Here is a 19,943-nt window from a genome sequence, read left to right as displayed (position 1 = left end):
TCAAATAATCAAAACTTCAACAGCAGCTTAATGTGTAACAGAACATTTTTAAAATACAAATCAGTAAAATGTGAAATGGTACATCTTATTATTATTTTTCTATAGGGCGTTAGTTCATTGCAACTGTCCCAAGTTCACCTGCGCCAGCATGGGGTCAGACTTCAGGCCCCCAGCATCAGCTACTGACGCTCACCACTGGAACCTCTGCAAGCAGCACAAGACACCAAACAGACACAGGGGAGAGTTTAACTGTTCACATGAGCACAACAAGTGTGTGGGGCAACAAAAGTGGTGGGGTGGACCAAAACAAAAGAGGCCATTTAGCCGTGGGGAGCAAAGCATGTTGGGTAATTAAAGGGAGGGTAGATGAGGGGGCATTATGTGGTTAGATTTCCTGGACAACACCACACATTGTCTGTCAGAGACAGAGCCATTGTTGTATGAGGTTACAGGCCTGTAGGTTTGTGACAACATGTGAGTGTGTGTGTGTGTTGGGGGGGGGTTAACTTGGAAAATGTATTCTGTAATATTCACAAAGTTGAAAACAGCTTCCACACAAATAATTCACAGATTAAAAGGCACACAACTATTTTCCAAACCTAATGCCTTTTCAGCTGTTACAAACATCCTAAGTGCTAATCAGAAATGCTATTAGAGGGGTCATAGTCCAATCAGTCATTCTGCGGTCGTGGCCACACTCAGTGGGGTCACATGGCACTGAAAGGATCAGATAATTGGCTAAATCACAATCAGACTGAGTTATTAAGTGCATGTAGACACCTTAATCTGACATAAAATTGGATCGGATCGGATTAAGACCCCGAGATAACTGGGTTGAAAGTCACTCTAAACCTGCTTGTAGACGCTGAAGCACGTGGTGAATCAGACTTTCTGTTCTGCGTTCCCGGGGTCGTGACCCGGAAGTCAAAGGAGACGATATTCCTGTTGTTGTCGCTGTCAGAAAGAAACTGTCAGAGAGAATGCTCCGTTGGGCATCGCTTTTGTGCAACAAGCAGCTCATCACAGACCAAATGTAGAGGGACGTAGCTTCATCTTGCTCTGCGTTCTCCATCTTTCTCCAATGCCTGAGTTTGTTGTTGTTGTTGGTGGTGAAGAGGTCAACAGGAAGTGGCTCTATTAGCAATAGTTGGAATAGGTACAGCACCACCTATCATACATATGTACGTACATACGTATGACATGCTTTGTGCGTCTGATCCCATTCATTCACCGCCATATATCCAAGGAGAATTACCCTTGCTCAACTCGTTCTTATTGTAAATTAGCCAATAATCTGATCCTTTCAGTGTCATGTGACCCCACTAAGAGATTAGAACTGAATAGTTTACACTTTGGAAGAAACAATGGAAAAAGGTTGGTGTCAATTATTAACAATGACTTAATAATGGTGGTTAGTTAATAAGTGTTTTTTAATCAACTCAGTAACTTCTTGAACTCCAGTGGACTCCTTGACAAATTTCAGTCAGGCTTCCGACCTCACCACAGTACAGCAACAGCTCTTATTAAAGTGTTAAATGACATAAGGTTGAACACTGACTCAGGCAAGGTGTCAGTTCTGGTATTGTTGGATCTCAGTGCTGCATTTGACACTGTGGATCACAGTATACTGCTGAACAGGTTGGAAACCTGGGCAGGACTCAGCGGGACAGTCCTAGAATGGTTCAGGTCCTACTTGGAGGAGCAGAGTTATTTTGTGACTATTGGAAGTAATCAATCTGATCGAGTGGCTATGACATGTGGAGTTCCTCAGGGGTCAGTTCTTGGACCCCTTCTGTTCAGCCTATACATGCTGCCTCTGGGTCAAATTCTGAAGAACTCTAAAGTCAACTACCACAGCTATGCAAATGACACACAGATATATCTGGCACTGTCTCCAGATGACTGCAGTCCTATAGAGTCATTGTGCGACTGCTTAGAGCAAGTCAAAAAGTGGATGAACCAAAATTTCCTTCAGTTAAATCAAGAAAAAACTGAGGTCATTGTGTTTGGTAACAAAGAGAAGAGGTTTGCTGTCAGTAAACATCTTGAGTCACTGTCTCTAGAAACTAAACACCAAGTCCGGAACCTCGGCGTGCTGATAGACTCAGACCTGACCTTCAACAATCATATCAAATCAGTCACCAAATCAGCCTTTTATCAACTTAAGAACATATCCAGAATTAAGGGTTTCATGTCCCAAACAGATCAGGAGAAGCTGATTCATGCTTTCATCTCCAACAGACTTGACTACTGTAACGGTCTTCTGACTGGACTCCCCCAAAAGAGTCTCAAACAGCTGCAGCTCATTCAGAACGCTGCAGCCCGAGTTTTAACCAGAACAAAGAGATCACATCACTTCACCCCAGTTCTCAAGTCTTTACATTGGCTCCCGGTCAGATACAGAATAGATTTTAAAGTTCTGCTGCTCGTCTACAAATCACGGAATGGTTTAGGTCCAGAACACATGAATGACATGCTAGCAGAGTATAAACCCAGCAGAGCTCTGAGATCTGCTGACTCAGGTCAGATAGTGGAGCCCAGAGTTCAAACTAGACACGGTGAAGCAGCTTTTAGCTGTTATGCTGCACACAACTGGAACAAACTACCAGCAGCTTTTAGCCGTTATGCTGCACACAACTGGAACAAACTACCAGCAGAACTGAAATCAGCCCCAACTGTGAGCACTTTTAAATCCAGGTTAAAAACATTTCTCTTTCGGTGTGCGTATGGTTGAGTTTATATCTTTCTTTTTCCCCTCTTCTTTGATTGCTTTTAACTGTGTTTTTAATTTTTATTCTATTTTTTTTCTCTTTAAATTGCTGCTTTATGCTGTTCTTTTAAATGCCTTGTCTTTATGTAAAGCACATTGAGTTGCCTGTGGTATGAAATGCGCTATATAAATAAAGATGCCTTGCCTTGCCTTGCCTTGCCTAATGCTTAGAAGATAACAATATCCTGACTTATATATAATATACTAATATACTGACTTAGATGTAAGATTTCTAGAAAGCTACTTCTCAACTGAAAAGAAAAAATGGCACCTTCAGAATTTCCATTAAGCTGCCTTGAAAACAACAGAACCACAAAATACATGACTGATAATCAATTTACACCTTCTTCTCTTATTTGTAGTGCGATTGCACAGTTACTTTCCTTTACCTGTGCCACATATGCTGCCAAGCCAGCCAACATGGTCAACACCAGCATGCGGCGCAGCCAGCATAGACTGACATGCCTGAGAAGAAAGAATCGAGCCAAGGCCAGTTTCTTGGCGGTGTGTGGGGGGTAACGCATGCTGTTGGCTGCCTCCATATTCAGCTGTTTGATCAGGCAGCTGCGAAGGTGACTGAGCTGATCAAAGCTGTGGCGGCCACGGTAGCAACCCATACCACTGTAACCTGAGGAAGAAACAAGTTTATAAAGGCAAATCAGAGGGATGATGAGTATTCTAGCTGCTGGTGGGTTTGACATACACTCACCAACCCCTCCAAAGGGCAGAGCGCTCTCAATAAAGTGAGCAATACAGTCATTAGCCAGTAGAGCTCCACTGGACGTCTCAGCCATCACTCTTTTGATTATCTGTATTTCAGACAAGTAGAGTGAGTGTAATTAAGTAGAAGAAAATAGATTTTTAAAGATGGTGTGAGCTTGAATAACGGGAAATAAACATGTCTGCAGGTGAAGCATTTTACCTTGCTGTCATGGGAAAAGACATAGAGAACTAGTGGCTTTTCTCCCTTGTTGATAAACCGAATGGCCTCATCCACGCCACTCACTGTGATGATAGGCAGAAGTGGCCCAAAGATCTCCTCCTTCATCACTTTAGATTCACCCGTCACATTCTTCAACACAGTGGGAGCTGCAAAAAGACGACGAATGTCATTTGAAAACTATTAACCAATAAGGAATGTATATATTCTGAGAAAAAGTCTTTATCAAAGTTTAGCAAAGTAACTCAAGTCAACAATTTTTCACTAATGAAATGATGACGTGGTGAAACACATTGCCCAAAATACAATTTTGAATGCACAGGCTGAAGCATTTTATTGTATTTTTAAATGTATCTACACTGAAACAAAGAACAGCACATCGTCCACATATTTGAGGACAACACCAGATACTCTTTCAATGCTCCCACATGGTAAACCATCAACTCTCAACCCAGCCTATAGGTCTTCAGGTTGCTTAAGCTATTTTCAAGCATGAACACCAGAGATGTTCAAGAGTGTGCAGACACTGGTCTTTTTCTGCAGTTGCTGTTCACACAAGCACATCATAGTGGGAGGCTTTCTGTTGGAGGCTTGAGAAGAGAAGGGGTGCAGGAGAACGGGTCTCTATGTCTGCAGGCAGAAATGATCTGTTTTTTCTTTACAACACATTGAGAATAGCAGATGAAGTTCCTTACTGCATTGCTTTGAGTACTGCAGGTATCTGCAGGTATAAACGACAGCTGGAGCGAGCAGAAAACAGCACACAGGTCAGCAGAAAGCGGCCGCAAATGCTCCAAAATAAATGCTGATATGTTCATACATGGTCTCACCTGCTGATGTTTCAGAGGGATGGGTTGGAAATCTCTGCAAGAAGTCTGGTTCGCATGTTGCAAACATTTGCATTCACACAAGCCACTGTTCTGGAACATCTCTAGAACTTTTTAGAACTCCAACATGTGTGACTGAAATTGGCTATTTGATTTGGTTCACTTTCACACCAAACTGCCTGGAAACGTCACACAGTTACAACAGCTCCTTGTTTGGGGCGCTACTGCCTGAAATGAGAAGTGACCAGGAAGGAAAAAAGCACGAGGAAGAAGAAAACTCGGCTCATTGATTGGCCACGACGGAAAATGATCCATCCTCTTCAGCCCACTTGTTCACAACAAGCAATAACCCGAGCCACAAGCAACCACGATATATAGTCCTCTGACCATCTGTGCCTCCTGACTACTCTGCCCACAAGACATTTTACAACTTTTTCTGTTTACCTCAGCTTTGCGCTGTTGGCTTTTTTTTTTCTATCCAAAAAGCACTGAGCTCTACAACAATTCTTCTCTTTAGCCTGTTTGTATTTCCCACTGTAAGCGAACCACACCTGGGTCCATTTGCAAGTGAACCGAGGCCCACGTTTTAAGGCAGCGCAGAACTGGCTCGTTTGGTCTGCACCAGGGTTCAGAGGAGCTCCATGTTGCTCAGTGCTGCACTGCAGCTGCCAAGGGTATCCTGCTGGTGATCAGCACGAGTCCACCACAAGTTGTAACACACTTGTTGGATGTCATTTACAAGGTACATGTTTGTGCTTTCCCAGGTTGTTCCAGTAGTGACCTTCTGGTCATTAATTCTTATTGTCTTGTTGTTGTTTTGGGATTAGACCGGTGCAGAAAATAGTGACAGGATATACACTGCTCTGATGCAAAAGTGACATGTTATATAGAAAAAATACACATTGTAGCATGAGCTGAATTGCTATAAAATGTTTTTGTTTTGAGTAGTGAGCAAAAGTTCACTAGTGTTTTGCCCCTACCTCCATTAGCTGTCAGCTCGGCTAACAGAGACTGTACTCACAGTGCTCTGACAGCTGTAGGTAAGGTACCAATTACTAATGAGTAACAACCAAACCCAACTTTTCTTTTAACACTTGCTCTCACTGGGGGGGATCAAACTCTCAGAATAAATTATTTTCTTGTTTATTTCATATCATGGGTCTGTAGTCCAGTAGCTTAAGGTACTTTGTGGTGTACTACGGTCAATTCTCTTTGTACAGCTTTAGATGCTTAATGGCACTTTCAGAACAGCCAGTGCCTGAAACACACTACATACCTATGTAGTGCTGGGATTCATCAGCATCTCCACCAAATGCAATTGTGATCCCCTCCATCAGACCCATGAGTCTCTTAAACTGACGCTGGTTGATGATCCGTCCATAGTCCTCAGAGGTCTTTGGGTTATCTGTGTAAAACTCCTGCAATGTGTTACATGAAAGAAGAATTTCATAACAATACAATAAAAGACCTTTGAAAAGAGAAGCTTTGCCCTCCAGATGACTGTTTTCCCCTCAGTTTGATTTGAATAGCATTTGCTGTGCTATTTACATATTAAATATATTGAATAGAAATGTTTCTTACTTATCTTGTAAAAACAGACTACTGCAAATAACACTAATGAGCACTTTTTTGGGAACAATGGGCCTCATGCAACAACCATTCGTACGCACAGATTTGTTCTTAAGTCGTGCGTACGAGTAATTTAAGAGAATTTGCGCATTCACCAATCTTTTCGTATTTTACGTTTTCTTTCAGGTACGAACAGAATTTACGAGTGATCCAGACCTGTCGTAGGAGTTTCCTAAAATAGTCCGCTGTTATTCCAATCAAGTTTGCTTGACTAATGGATTGTATATTTAATTACTTTGAAGCAAACATAAATAAATATACATTATACCCCATAATGATGCTGACATTATTCTGTTTGACTTAAATTATGCACTAATTGAAGGTTAATTTGACTCATTAACCTTACAACAAGGTCAATGGGAAGCGTAACCAGCGGCTGACTTGCTACTTTTGGATGCCTTAGCGCGTCAGGCTCTTGGAAGAGAGCGTGTGTTCCGAGACCGTGTAGATATCCTTGCAGAGACAGACGAATGGCTGACCTTGTTATTTAGATTCCCAAGGACTGTGCTGCTGTAAATATGCAGCTTGCTAGAGCCACAACTCCAGAGAGAAACACGCCGATCCAACCCAGTTCCACCACACGTCCAGGTCCTCACCACCCTTGGATTTTTGGCCACTGGAACCTTTCAGAGGGAGATTGGAGACAGATCGGGGGTGTCCCAGTCCTCTGTGAGTCGTGCGCTCCCCTTGGTCATCAAAGCTCTCATCAGTTTATCACCCATGGTACATCACATTCCCATACACCGCTGTCCAACAAGTACAAATTAAGAGGGACTTTCATGCCGTGGCTGGACTGCCAAACATAATCAGAGCAATAGACTGCACACATATATGCATCAAAACACCATCGCAGTCATCGAGCGCCTGGCCATGGCGAGACGTTTTTTTTAAGCCATTTTCATATCAAACCATGTCTTCTTTATTTCGGTGACATTATGAACTACAGGTGACACAGAATTAACAGCACTCGTAATAACTTCCCATTTCTTGGCTTTAGCAGGTCCCGTAATTCCACTGCTGACTCTGCTAAAAATGACAGATTTTCCTTTCTGGATCTCTGAAAGCAGAACTTCAGTCTCAGAGCCCCTAAAGTTGTTCTTTTTGCACCTTGATGCCATTCTCATGACTCAACACTCAACACTCAACACTCACTGGCACAGGAGAAAGCCAGCACAGCCTTATATGGTATCATTTTGGGTGTGGAGTATGCAAATCTACTATCCTCGTGCACGTGCACTTAAATACGCACGGGTGGGATTCATCATTTACGCAGGTCGTTTACACACTTTTTCCAAAGTTAAGAGCGTTTGTTGAACCTGACGTGGCGTGTTCGTACGAGGCCTTCGTACGAAAAAAGTGAGAGAAATGTAGAATAAAAATACGAAAAAGTTCTTATATGAGGCCCATTACTCTTAACTACACATATTTAGTACTTGTTGTATTCAACAACAATGACAATTAAATTAGATTCATTCCCAAGTGAATATGGCCACAGTTTATATGCCAAATAAAACTTATGTTTTGGATTTCTGCCTTAAAAACGATTGGATTAAAGTTTGGTAACATGACTTCACACTGCAGCTCTCAGGTTGTGGACAGATGTGAGTGTATGAGGCCATTGTCCTTTGTTCTGATAACTTCAGCATTGTTATCGACATCTGGATACCAACCATGGCCATGAATTCTAAAAAGAATTTCAAATTTGAATTAATCTGACAACTGAAGAGTTTTTTGTTACTTTTTTGTTACACCAAGGCCTTCTTCACATTACTGATATCTATAAACAGAGCTAAATAATCTTATTGTGGGCATTAAAGATAATGTGGCTCCACCCATCCATCCATCCATTTTCTTCCATTTCCTTTTGCAGGAACTTTAAAAGTGTGCTCCTGTCACTTTCATTTTGTTGAGTGTTCAAGCTAAAATGATATTCTAACATTAAATCACACTTAACCTAGCATACTGCTAACAAACTGGTGGTATTGTTCATAACTGATTTAAAGGTCGCAATCCAAGTGAAAACAGTACAAAGATCAGCACCATTCTCTTTGTTTCACTGGGAAGTGTATAACACCGTATCTATTGTTTAACACTACCTTGACACACTTCTTTATCTCTTCCAATACTCTGTTCTGGATGGAAGAATCACACAGAATGTAGTCTGGAGCAATGCAAGTCTGCCCGCAGTTAATAAACTTTCCCCAGGTGATGCGGCTGCATTGGAAGAAAGACAGACTGATGATTATCTGATATCAAAACAGGAATGTAATTGTGCGTTCGGTGGTTCAATGAAAGCCTCACAGACCGACAGGCAATAGCGATGTTACAGTTTTTGTGGATGTAGCAGGGGCTCTTCCCTCCCAGTTCTAATGTCACAGGAGTGAGATGGCGAGCTGCCGCTTCCATTACCACTTTGCCTACTGTGGTACTCCCTGTGTAGAAAATGTGATCAAATTTCTGCTTCAGCAACTCTTGGGTCTCTGGCACTCCACCTGTCACCACTGGGTACGCATCCTAAGAAGAGTGTTTCTAGTCATTTACAGCCCCTGCACATTCAGGTAAATGCACCAGAGAGCTAAAACATGGACCCAGCAGAAAGCTAACCTGGTCTATGTAGTGAGGGAGGTGTTCCTTCATCACTTTAGTGGAATTAGTGCTGATGTCAGATGGTTTCAATACAGCTGCATTACCTGAAAGATAGAAACATTTATTAACTTTTGCCCTGGAGTGGAGTGGAAACCTTTTACAAATGAGGACCATGGCTTCTGCATTACGTAAGGGACAATGCCCGACCAGGTGTCCATTATCAGAAATGAATGGCGTGAACCGAGAAAGGTAACTTAACTATTAATGCACTATTTAAAATGAAATGCTACATTTACATTAATTGTAAAATTGTAAATTGGGATGTCCGTCATGGTGGCATTTGATGGACGGAGATTTAAAGTTTGTGGCTCGCTACGACCACTGCTTGGGACATTGGGACAAAATGTTGCTCCACTCTCGTCTCTCCTGTCCTGACGGAGCCCAGTGAGCCTGCAGGCTGCTCTCACAGCGATGCCCAGTGAGCCTGCTGGCTGCTCTCACAGCGATGCCCAGTGAGCCTGCAGGCTGCTCTCACAGCGATGCCCAGTGAGCCTGCAGGCTGCTCTCACAGCGATGCCCAGTGAGCCTGCAGGCTGCTCTCACAGCGATGCCCAGTGAGCCTGCAGGCTGCTCTCACTGCGATGCCCAGTGAGCCTGCAGGCTGCTCTCACTGCGATGCCCAGTGAGCCTGCAGGCTGCTCTCACTGCGATGCCCAGTGACCCACAGGATCGGGCGAGTTTCCAGCCCGGCGTCAGAGAGACGACCGGCAGCTGTGCTCCGGAGGCCGTGGTTGGTGTAAACCCGCCACAGACCCACCTGAAAGAAACAGTAACAAACACACTTAGGCTATATTAATGAGGACAGAAGAGGGGTTCAACATTATTATCAGAATGTAGCTATTGTACAGACCTCTTTCAGCATGTTCCCCATCGGCTCCCTGGAGTACCACACATCGGGGAGATAAAATAACTTTGCATCTGGTGGACACTTGGAGATGTACGTTTTAAAACTTTTTACTGGACACAGAGGATCCCCGGGCCTGGCAAACATGAACCCTCTTAGGTTTTCCTTGTGTGGGTCGTTCGGATCTTTATGAAAGATGTCTTGGTCAGCTCACGGCTTCCCTCCCTGCCACGCCGAGCAGAACACAGCTGGATGTCAAACCCCACCTTTCTGACGAGGCCGGGGGCCAATCAGATGAACATCTGATTCTTTGAAAATCCGACTCAGGGATGCGAGGATGGTGGAAGCTGGTGTCTTTCCCACTCTTTCTGTAACGCTTCAGTATCGTCTTAAAATCCGCATTTTCATATTCTCTTCTCTCTTTTTCTGCATCCCAGTCTTCAAAGTGATCAAATTCACCAAATAAGTTCAAAGAAATGATAAAATCACTCATGTTTTTGTCTGTCTTGCCGTTGTGATAAATAAACTGTGAAATAACGTTGTCAAGTGGTTGAAAAATGCATGGAAATGATGCAGACACTGTTCACATAAATAATTATGACTACTTGAATATTTATCAATTGTGACAGCCTCGGCAGTCTCAATCTTTTGAAATGATTCAATGGTTTGTCTATTCAATACACAACAACCATACGCATAGACATACACACAGTTTGAGCCCACATGTCTACTGTTTGGTGTCATCTGCTTCTAAATGGATTCACTGTCACAAATTCCACCACAGGAGCACCCTTCTGAATGGTCTGCTGAATGGTCATTGTCAGATGAAAAAGAAAATACACCCTCTTTCGATTGGACAGTTTTATGTATCATAGCGCTTAAAATTCATGCAATTACTAAGCTATGGGTCCCTACCTGCTGCGATAGCGCCAACCAGTGGCAGCAGAGTGAGGGTCCAGGGGTAGTTCCAAGGCCCAATGATGAGCACCACTCCCAGGGGCTCTGGCTTGACATAGATCTCATCTAATATGGTGAGGAGGTCCTTCTCTACGGGTCGGGGGGCCGCCCACTCTACAACCCTTTCTATAGCCAGCTTGATTTCTGCCTCCAAAACCACAGTCTCAAACAGCTCTCCCCCGTATTCACTCTGAAAGAGAAAGCAGCGAAGAATTCAGCCCCCTCCTTCCATTTCAAAGGGGTTTCTTTGTTCTGAACATTTGATTATTCATCACCTTTACTCTATATGCACACATTTAGCTTCAGCCCCAAATCATCCTCTACACTGTAGAGTCTACAGTGTACTGGAAATCTCTAAAATCTTAAAAAATGTGGACGTGTAATAAAAAAAATGGATGTATTTGGTACATTGTACTTTTACTTCTATGTATAAATCATTTCAGACAGTATGAACCTAAAATATTACTTCTTGTCTTATCAACTTCATTTAATTGGCTAATAGAAAAACAACTTTGTGTTTCAGTCAACACAACATTTCTAGAGATGACATGATTATGTTATTTCAAGTTGGTGATGTCAATGTGTGACTGTAATGATGAAACAAAAGAGATGATGAAATTTCATGACAAATCCGAGATGTTCCTCAAAGAGAGATTGGGAAGGCTTAGCATATCTCTCCCTCTAAAATGCAGAATATCAAAATGATTCAAGAACTGCAGAGAAATTTCAATATGGAAAGGGAAAGGGAAAAGGCCTAAACTGGACAGCTGTGATCCAGAATCCTGCTTCAAGAAGCACCATTCTTTAAAAGCTGAATAACCTCATGGGTTCGGCTTCACTGTGGGAAACCTTTGTTGAATCCCACAATATGAAGTTACAGTCATAAGTAGCACTTAAAACTTAAGTGTGACAAAAGAGAAGCCTTATGCAGCGTTGACTTCTCAGGGAACAGAGGCATCTGTGATGAACCATCAGACAGTGGAAACACATACTGTGGTCAAAACCAGAATCAGGATTCCAGCTCTTTGTTGGAAGAAATGAATGCTGTGCGCTCCAGGCCAAAGCCAAAAAGGAGCACCCAGACTGTGATCAGCAACAAGGCCAAAAGCCAGACTCTGTCATGGTGCGGGCTTATGACACATCTGTAATGGCAGCATTAATGCAGAAAAGCTCATTACAAATGACAAATGTGTGGCTGAGGAAGAAGAGGGAACAGGTGCTGGACTAGTCTGCCTGCATTCCAGATGGATCCCAACAAGCACGTGCATCACCTAAAACTCTTCATCACATGCCAGAATGTCTTTTTAGTGTTGTAGGAAAAAATGGCAGCATTCCAAAAAGGTAAAAGCTCCTCATTACTTCAGCATGTGTTCTAGGCCTGAGATGCAAATTAAAATGATAAATAAATAAAATAAATAAATCTCCTGCAATGGAATGAAACTCAAACTAAACAGAAGAATCACTGCAGGTTTGTTTTTCAGATCATTCTGACTTCTTATGATCTGAGGCTGCACATAGAGAGGGCCTGGCTGCTTCTGAGCCTGAGAGGAGGTTTTATCACACATCACTTACAGAGATACCAGAAGCAGACGCTTACACACACACACACACACACACACACACACACACACACTGTCAACCTTGAGTTTGTTCATGATACGCTGCAGCAGTACAACTACTCCTCAGTGGAATCTAACATGACACCATGTGGCTTTTCTGCCCGTCCAGCAGAGAACAATCTGATCCTGAAGACAAAATGTTTCCCAGAGACATACTGTCTGCATCACAAACTGTCACATTAATCTCTGGAATGTAGAAAGTTTGAAACATTTGTGCGAGTGTGAAACCTCCTTGTTGTGCATTCTTTTTAGTGTACTCCATTTTCAATTTTCCATATCACTGTATATGTCGCTCTCATCAAATGTTCTGGAAGCAACGCTGGAACAGCTCTTTGGATGAAGGACAGCATGAAAAGAGGTAGTTATTTCACTCCAATAACAACTTATTTTGATCTTTCTGGCTGGAGTTTAGAGAACATACACTTCACACTAAATTTGCATTTGACTGATCATTTCTTTAAAAATGTATTTATCCTTTTCTCGTATTTTTCTGCACAAAGCTTTCCTTAGGAGCAAACCTTTATGAAATGGTTTCAGAATAAGTTTGTCGATCATTCTCAGACCTTATTGAGATCCCTCTTCAGAGCTTCTGCTATGTCCTTCCTTCTCTCCCAGACGAATCCCTGGAGTCCCTTCAGCTGTCGGATCCTGTACTCCAGGGGTTTGGTTTTCCCTGTCTGGAAGCACTGCCTGGCCCGCTGTACAGCCAGCTGTTCTTGGAACATCTGGAAAAGAAGACAGAAAAGGATGCTCTACCATTTGGTATCCCTTTGTTGGTATTTACAACTGTGCAACGCTGAATACTGAGAAAAAAATCCCAAACTCATTTGTCGTGTAGCTTTTTTATTGACAGCAAAGCATAACAGAATCCGGAAAATATTGAAAATGAGCTCGCTACAGAGAATATGTTTGTGTTCATTAAAAAAAGACCACTCACCGCGAATAAGTTTTACTTTTCAAAGTCCCCCTCCGGTCCAAGCAGGTAAAGGTCCAGCTCACCACTTTCCATCCCCAACATCACAGAGACCTGTCCTGAGCGCGTGAGCTGAAGTCGTTGTCAGTTGCTCAGCTGCTACGTCAGCTAAGGAAGGAACCAATCAGCAACTCACACAGTCACCTCAAGTCCCGCCTTCATCAATATCAACCAAAGCATAGAAGAATCCCAGAGTTTCATTTCTTTTTATTTCATTTGGAGCAGGTGTCAAAAGTATAAAAAGAGTCAGACTGATATAGGTTATAGGGGTCATGAATATGGAATGAAATAGGAATATTGTAATCGTGGTAGCATGAAATGATGTCATGTGTTGAAAAGGTGCAAGAGACAAGAGTCTGTGAAAGAGCTGAGAGAGGAGGGAAGTGTTTTTTCTATAGATTCTCAGAGGTGACAAATACAATATTTAAGATCACATTTTAAACAGAAAGTATTCAGTATTCATTGAATCGCTACAGAACAAAGTGTGGTTACAGCTCTGTGTTTCACGTTACCATGGAGATTTACATGCCGATGCAGGAAATACATAATCAATTTTTATGCAAGCTTTTGTGATTTAACGCTTCAATTATTTAATGCAGCAGACATGGCAGTTGTAGATCACATATAAAGAATTTCATCTGTTTTGATATATTTGATGCCAAAAAATATTCAATAAATGAAGAGAACTTTCATTTTATTTGTCCCCTTTGAGGATGTCAGATCACTATCTTTTAAGTTATTCAGATGATTCCACCTTTTTGTCTTGATTCATAAACATGACCCAAGTCCTTGTCAGGGGATCATTGAGTAGCTAACTGAATAGTGTCACAAAAATGCTCTTATCAACACAAAAAAAAACCTTGGCAATCATTTTTGGCTGTTCTTCTGAACATCATGTTTGATGAATCAAGTATCTTCTCAAAACTAAGTAGATGTTATGGTTGATGCTTCTCTGTCTTGGACTCCTCATTCAGAATTTATTTGTAAGAAGACCGAGCAGAGCACATTTACTTTCTTTGGAGGCTTAGATCATTTGGAGCTAATGGTCATATTATACTTTCTTCTTTAATGAATTGGTTCGTCTTATATACGACCTGCCTGTCTGTGAAGCTTAAAGCCAAACTATAAAGTCAGATTACAGTATGTTAATCTTTGTCAGGTTTAGGGACATTCTTTACTGGTAACTTGCTGATAGTACTGTAATCTCTTCTGACCTTCCTTATCTCAAATGCAGTACCAATTTTTCAGCCCGAATACAGAGGATTTAGAGTTTTCAAATCAAAACGTATCAGGTTGAGAAACTCCTTTATACATCAGCATCTTTTGCTGCTTAACTAGGGTTAGCCCATCCATCCATCATCTGCCTCTTCTCCGGGGATCGGGTCGCGGGGGCAGCAGCTTGAGCAGAGAAACCCAGACATCCCTGTCCCTGGCCACTTCCTCCAGCTCTTCTGGGGGGACCCCGAGGCGTTCCCAGGCCAGCCGAGAGTCCTGGGTCTTCCCCGGGGTCTCCTCCCAGTGGGACGGGCCCGGAACACTAAGGTCATGACCTTAGGCTACCTGAGAGACAGAGGCCAGTCTATGTGTGTGGTTTGTTGTGGGTGAATAAACACCTGGTTGGTCTGCACCAACTCTCTGCCTAAAGCTTCCTGTTTAAACTAGCCTTTACTGCCCATCTCAACACTTACAAAGAAAAAACTACACCAGACATGTTGTTGAATGTTCTACAACAATGTGTTTTAAACAAGACACCAAAGCAAACATACCAGAAACGCCACAAATATGTGGAAAGGGAGCACAACTTTCAGTTTAACAGTATCAAATATCTGGCATTTTATGCAACATGGAATGAATATCAAGTTATGGAACTATATTTGTGAAATGAAGGAGAGTATGGCCTAAACTAATGAACACTTGCAGTGTAGTAAAATCTGCAAAATTATTTCACAGCCGCTTTTGAAAAGTAGAAAAACAGGAAAATGCCTCTCAAGATGGGTACAACAATCTTGAGCTAGCTCAATCACTTAGGAGCAACCTTACAGTCAGATGTTTTATTTCAAATAGTCAGTAGGGTTACAAAAACACTAAAAGAAGCATTGGTATGAATCAGCAACAAAAGAACTTCAAATTTAGAGAGAGAAATGAAAAGTGAAGCTACCTGGAAGCCATTATGTGCCACCATGTTCCTGAACCAGTTGTACGAACTGGAAGGATGAAGAAGGCTACAACGTGACCACCAGTGAATCAGATTCACAAGTTCAAGGTTCAAACTTTGGCAAAGAAAGACATACCCGAGTACCTACTTAGACAGAAGAAATGGACTCTGAAATAATCAAAAGGATAGACCTGCGTCTAGGTCATTAAAGGGACACTATGTAATAAATTAAGTCATTTATTAGCTCAAATCACCATATTCATTCATAAATTAGTCCTCATTGGTGTAAAATGATCTCTGTCAAAAATCTCACTTATCCTCCTGAGTGAAGAATAACTTGTCTGTATCTACATAGAGCGGGCAAGCTCTATGGAGGCTGCCATGTCCTTCCGGTCTATGAAAAACGACGAAGTGCCGAGAGGGACATAAAGCACTTCGAATCGCGTTTTCCCCAACGCCAGGCCTGCAAGCGGAAATGACGTCATTTTGACGTCACGTCCGCCGAATGGCTTATTACAGCCGCTAATGGTAAATAGATTTTATCTGGTAAATTATCCCACTAATAATGTATTGATTGTTACCAAACTTCTGCCGTAGTACACATAGGCTCTTAACTCACAAAACGAGGCATTAGAAAGTTTTTTAAGTTTACCGGGAGTTTATTTAAAAGAACACTTTCCAGATAGCAACTACACACTGCTGCTAACGCTAACGCTGTGTCGACGTCACTTCCGGTAACTCCCGGAATATGACTAATTGCGTTGCTTGCACACCAAAGGCTATGTCAACTTATGTTATCTGACATGTTATCTGTCATCTGTATTTATAGTGTTATTGTATGTGTGTTATGTAATCCTTTGTACTGTGTGTCTTGATGTCTTTTTGTTTGTATGGACCTTGAGTCTGAAGCTGTAGCTTCTTGAATCTTGACACATACCGCCTGCCGTAGTTCAAGAAGTTGCATTTGAAAATGCGAGGCGCTAGAGAGCAAATTCCTTCGACTTTGCAAAATAAAATTGCACCACTAGATGGGGGAAGAAATTACAAAGTGTCCCTTTAAGTTAAAGTTGATCATGAACAGCTCAGAAAATGGACAGGCTTTATGGATGGAAGGCTCATCACAGTAATTAAAAGCAAGGCTCTATAGATTAGTCAATGAGTACATAAAGTTCGGGGTGGTCTGTGGCGTAGGGGGTACAGCAGGCGCCCTATGTACAGAGGCTATAGTCCTCGCTGCAGCTGGTCCCGGTTCGAATCCCGCATCGGACGGCCCTTAGCTGCGTGTTATTCCCCCTCTCTCTGCTTCCTGTCTCTACACTGTCCTAAATAATAAAGGCATAAAAAGCCACCCCCCCCCCCCCCAAAAAAAAATGAGTACTTAAAGTTCAAACATTTTATTTAATGTGGTTTTGTGCTTACAAAAGAGGAAGTCTGAGCTGTGACTTCATTCTTCTTAAGTGGAAATATTTTAACCTTCAAATGTTAGCAACACAATTTGTGAGCAGTAAAACTATTTGAACCATTTTACATTTATGCGATATTTGACTGGAGTGTACCTACTTCTCAGGTACTTTGTAAACTCATTGAACTTAATACTCAGTCTTTGTCCAGCAAAATGCTCTTACTTTATCGCACCCGTTGCTGACTGACCTTGGACAGCTGGAAGCCACTCAAACTATTTGGAATTATGCTACCATACCTTCAGTCGTCATGTTATGCTTGAGAAAGAAAAAAAAAAAAAAAAAGTTGAACACAAACTTTTTCAAGATGGATGACAAAATCTCAGTATCTATGACCCTATGCAATAATAAGCATGGAAAAAAGCACTCCCAGACAGATTCATTTCCCCCTTTTTAATAACAAAGATTGTATTTGGGTTCCATAAAGAACAAGAGACACCTGTTGGTGGGAGACACAAATATGACATAACATATCTCTCTAGGGGAAGAGGAAAAAATAAGGTTATTGGAAAATGTTGCATCTTCAGGGTAGTGACTGACAACAGGGTTCTTTTAAAATGCATTCTGATCAAGCTGGAAAGGTGCAAAACAACAGGGTACATACATTCAATACTCTAGTGATTCTACAGGGGAAAATGCAGACGTGGTACCCATGCTAAATTTATCTAAAAATGTACATGTTCTATACAAGTCCAAAACTATACAGTGGAAAGATTCAGTTGGGTTTCTATCGGCTTGATTTACCACTCTTCACTGTGTGCAGTAAAAGGCTTTAAGTGGTTCAGAGCACTCCTGACAAACAAGTGAAAACTCAAAACCAGATATGTTTAGAAAAGAGGGAACATACATCATAGGATCAAACCCACAAAGCGCCTGTGAATGTGATAATACAGAGGATAAAGAACGTTCCCACATCTGTACAGAGGAGCAGGCCTACGTTTTCAGAAGAAGGCACCTCCTTTTCCATCTCCAACTAGATACTACTGACCTTAATGCACACATGGCAACTCATACATACAGTACAGATACTGTGGATCACAGCAGATAACTTTAGGGGTAGGCAGAGGGATGCTATAGGGCAGTGGAGATAGTGATATAATAAGTCTCAAAATATGTAAAAGGGAGTATGAACGTCGCACTCATTTCATGTTCTGAATTGTGCGCAAATGAATGTGATCTCAACAAAGAACAGTCCTGGTAGAAAGAGTTTTCTGGAAACTTTTGGAGCTGCCATTAGTCATGTTATCACTTTTGGCACACTACTATTGTGCCTAAATTGTTTTTCCTCACTAAACCCTTGGCAGACATGAATAAAATCAATACAAATTCATCTATTTACATATAAAGATTTGTGCTCTTTGACAGGTAGGGCATCTGACGGCAACACAGACGCCCCTAAATCTGATTTCACACACACACACACACACACACACACACACACATTCCCCTTCCACAGAAAGGGACCGCATTCACATGTATACAAGTATGCAAACATCAAGTTTAGTTTTTTTTTTTTTTTTTTAAAGTAGCTACGGTTTCTAACAGAACATAAAAAGCTGCAGTTCTTTTAGTATAATGATACTTATTAATATGGTAACTGGTCAAGTAATTTGATGGTTGGGTTTGACTTCATCAGGATTTGCAGTGGATACCTGATTGGCCGTTCAGCGCTGCAGTCCTGAAAGGAGGACCTGCTGCCACATGCTCATGCTCTTTTCCTCCAAGTGTCCAACAGAATGAGCCCCCATCCCCCCAAAGTCACCCTCACTCATCAGAACTGTGAATAACATGATCAACAAGTCACAATCATTCCTGGAAGCTTCCAAAGGAAACCATGCGATAAGCAATGGTCAGAGTTTTATGGGCCCTTTTAGGAGCTTTACATACCAGGTGCAAAAAGACAGTTCCGACATATTCATCTAAATTTTATTATCCATTTTGTTACTTTAAGATGAAATATTTTAGCGTGCACCTGTTGTCCTCTACAGATTGTAGTCCATTTCACTGCATGCCAGACCATCTCCAGCACGCTGCCTTATGGGGAATGGATGCACTTGTGTGGACTTGTTGATCATGCACACAAAGTAAGTTTGTTTTCAAAGTGAGAGTGATAAAGAAAAAAAACTGCCCCGTCTGTATTCACATTTCTATTTTCAGATATGGGTTTCCAACTCTCATTCCACAATAAAGTGCTTCAGCTAATAAGAAGAAAATTAAAAACAAAGCAATTACAAATCTACAGGATCCTTTGTTCTCATGGCTGTCTGCTTTCTGTAACAGGAGGCTTGTTTTCTGGGAAAGTCCATGTAGTCTCTGAGTTGGATCTGTTACAGTGTGTGGCTTCAAGCCTTCTGTTGGTTTTTTTTCTTTTTTTTTCTTTTCCATCCACTTCAATACTTGAGGTGTTCAAGACCGGCAGAAGATTTCATTTAAACCAATAAATAATCAGATAAACAACTTAAACAGAGTAAATAACATTTGACAAAATTTAAAAAGAGGTTTCTTCATTCAGAGCTCGAGTCTTTTTGAAGTCCACATCAGTGTCTCCCGATCCTCTGAACATATATACATGTATGCATGTGCACACACACACATGCTGGGCCACCATCACAGCGAACAGTTCATGCTTTGACGTCCACATGTGGTTTCCGACCTTTTTCTCTCAATTTTTTGTCATCTTTGGTTGTAAATGTGTATTTCTATCACAGCTCAGTCCACAATGCAGCCAGTAAAACAAACTGATGACAAACACATGTGAAACCAAACAAAGGAAAAGTGCTCCAACTGCTACAGGAGGGAATGGGGGTTCAAGAATGGTTGTCAAAAGTCTTAGGACATGGTCCCTCTGTGGTGTGTGTGTGTGTGTGTGTGTGTGTGTGTGTGTAGGCCCAGCCTGCTACTCGTACAGAGTGACAGTACAGTAACACAGAGCTGATATCCTGCGGTCCACACTGGCCTTATCTGCAGGAATCAAACACAAAACAAAGATCATTACAAACAACTCCCTTTACAGATGGAAGAGACTACATGGTTAAATCTAATCTTTTTATACAATATGATGATATGAGGTTTAATCATCAGTAAAAGTTGTGCCCCCCCCCCCCCCCCCAGGACTTTTTCCCT

At 41.8% G+C, this 19,943-nt stretch overlaps 2 protein-coding genes across 2 annotated transcripts in view; both read right to left on the bottom strand.

The window, feature by feature from the left end:
• Window positions 1–175: 175 nt before the first annotated feature.
• Window positions 176–12,957, bottom strand: LOC142388720 (aldehyde dehydrogenase family 3 member A2-like). Its single transcript, XM_075474267.1, has 10 exons — window positions 12,796–12,957; window positions 10,572–10,803; window positions 8,771–8,856; window positions 8,472–8,680; window positions 8,263–8,380; window positions 5,814–5,955; window positions 3,693–3,859; window positions 3,480–3,579; window positions 3,150–3,398; window positions 176–204 (listed from the first exon to the last, which is right to left on the bottom strand). The coding sequence occupies exons 1-10, from the start codon at window positions 12,955–12,957 to the stop codon at window positions 176–178; spliced, it is 1,494 nt and encodes a 497-aa protein (XP_075330382.1).
• Window positions 12,958–17,198: 4,241 nt separating this feature from the next.
• Window positions 17,199–19,943, bottom strand: part of ulk2 (unc-51 like autophagy activating kinase 2) — a 42,560-nt gene continuing 39,815 nt past the window's right edge. Inside the window, exon 27 of the mRNA XM_075474196.1 lies at window positions 17,199–19,781. Coding sequence (XP_075330311.1) covers window positions 19,717–19,781 — 65 coding nt within the window. The 3' untranslated portion in view covers window positions 17,199–19,716. The remainder of the gene's footprint in view (window positions 19,782–19,943) is intronic.

The sequence above is a fragment of the Odontesthes bonariensis genome, chromosome 9 (assembly GCF_027942865.1).
Source record: "Odontesthes bonariensis isolate fOdoBon6 chromosome 9, fOdoBon6.hap1, whole genome shotgun sequence".
NCBI lineage: Eukaryota > Metazoa > Chordata > Actinopteri > Atheriniformes > Atherinopsidae > Odontesthes > Odontesthes bonariensis.
The sequence above is the reverse complement of the archived record's forward strand: the minus strand, read 5'-3'. Positions and strand labels throughout refer to the sequence as shown.

Bases quoted from the DNA above. Each gene is read 5' to 3' on its own strand.
- LOC142388720 (XM_075474267.1), bottom strand. From the start codon at position 12,957: ATGTTCCAAGAACAGCTGGCTGTACAGCGGGCCAGGCAGTGCTTCCAG. The intron at 5,956-8,262 runs GTAGTGTTAAAC...AACACATTGCAG, and splicing joins AGATAAAGAAGTGTGTCAAG to GAGTTTTACACAGATAACCC. The intron at 3,399-3,479 runs GTGAGTGTATGT...TTTCTTCCTCAG, and splicing joins TCTGCCCTTTGGAGGGGTTG to GTTACAGTGGTATGGGTTGC.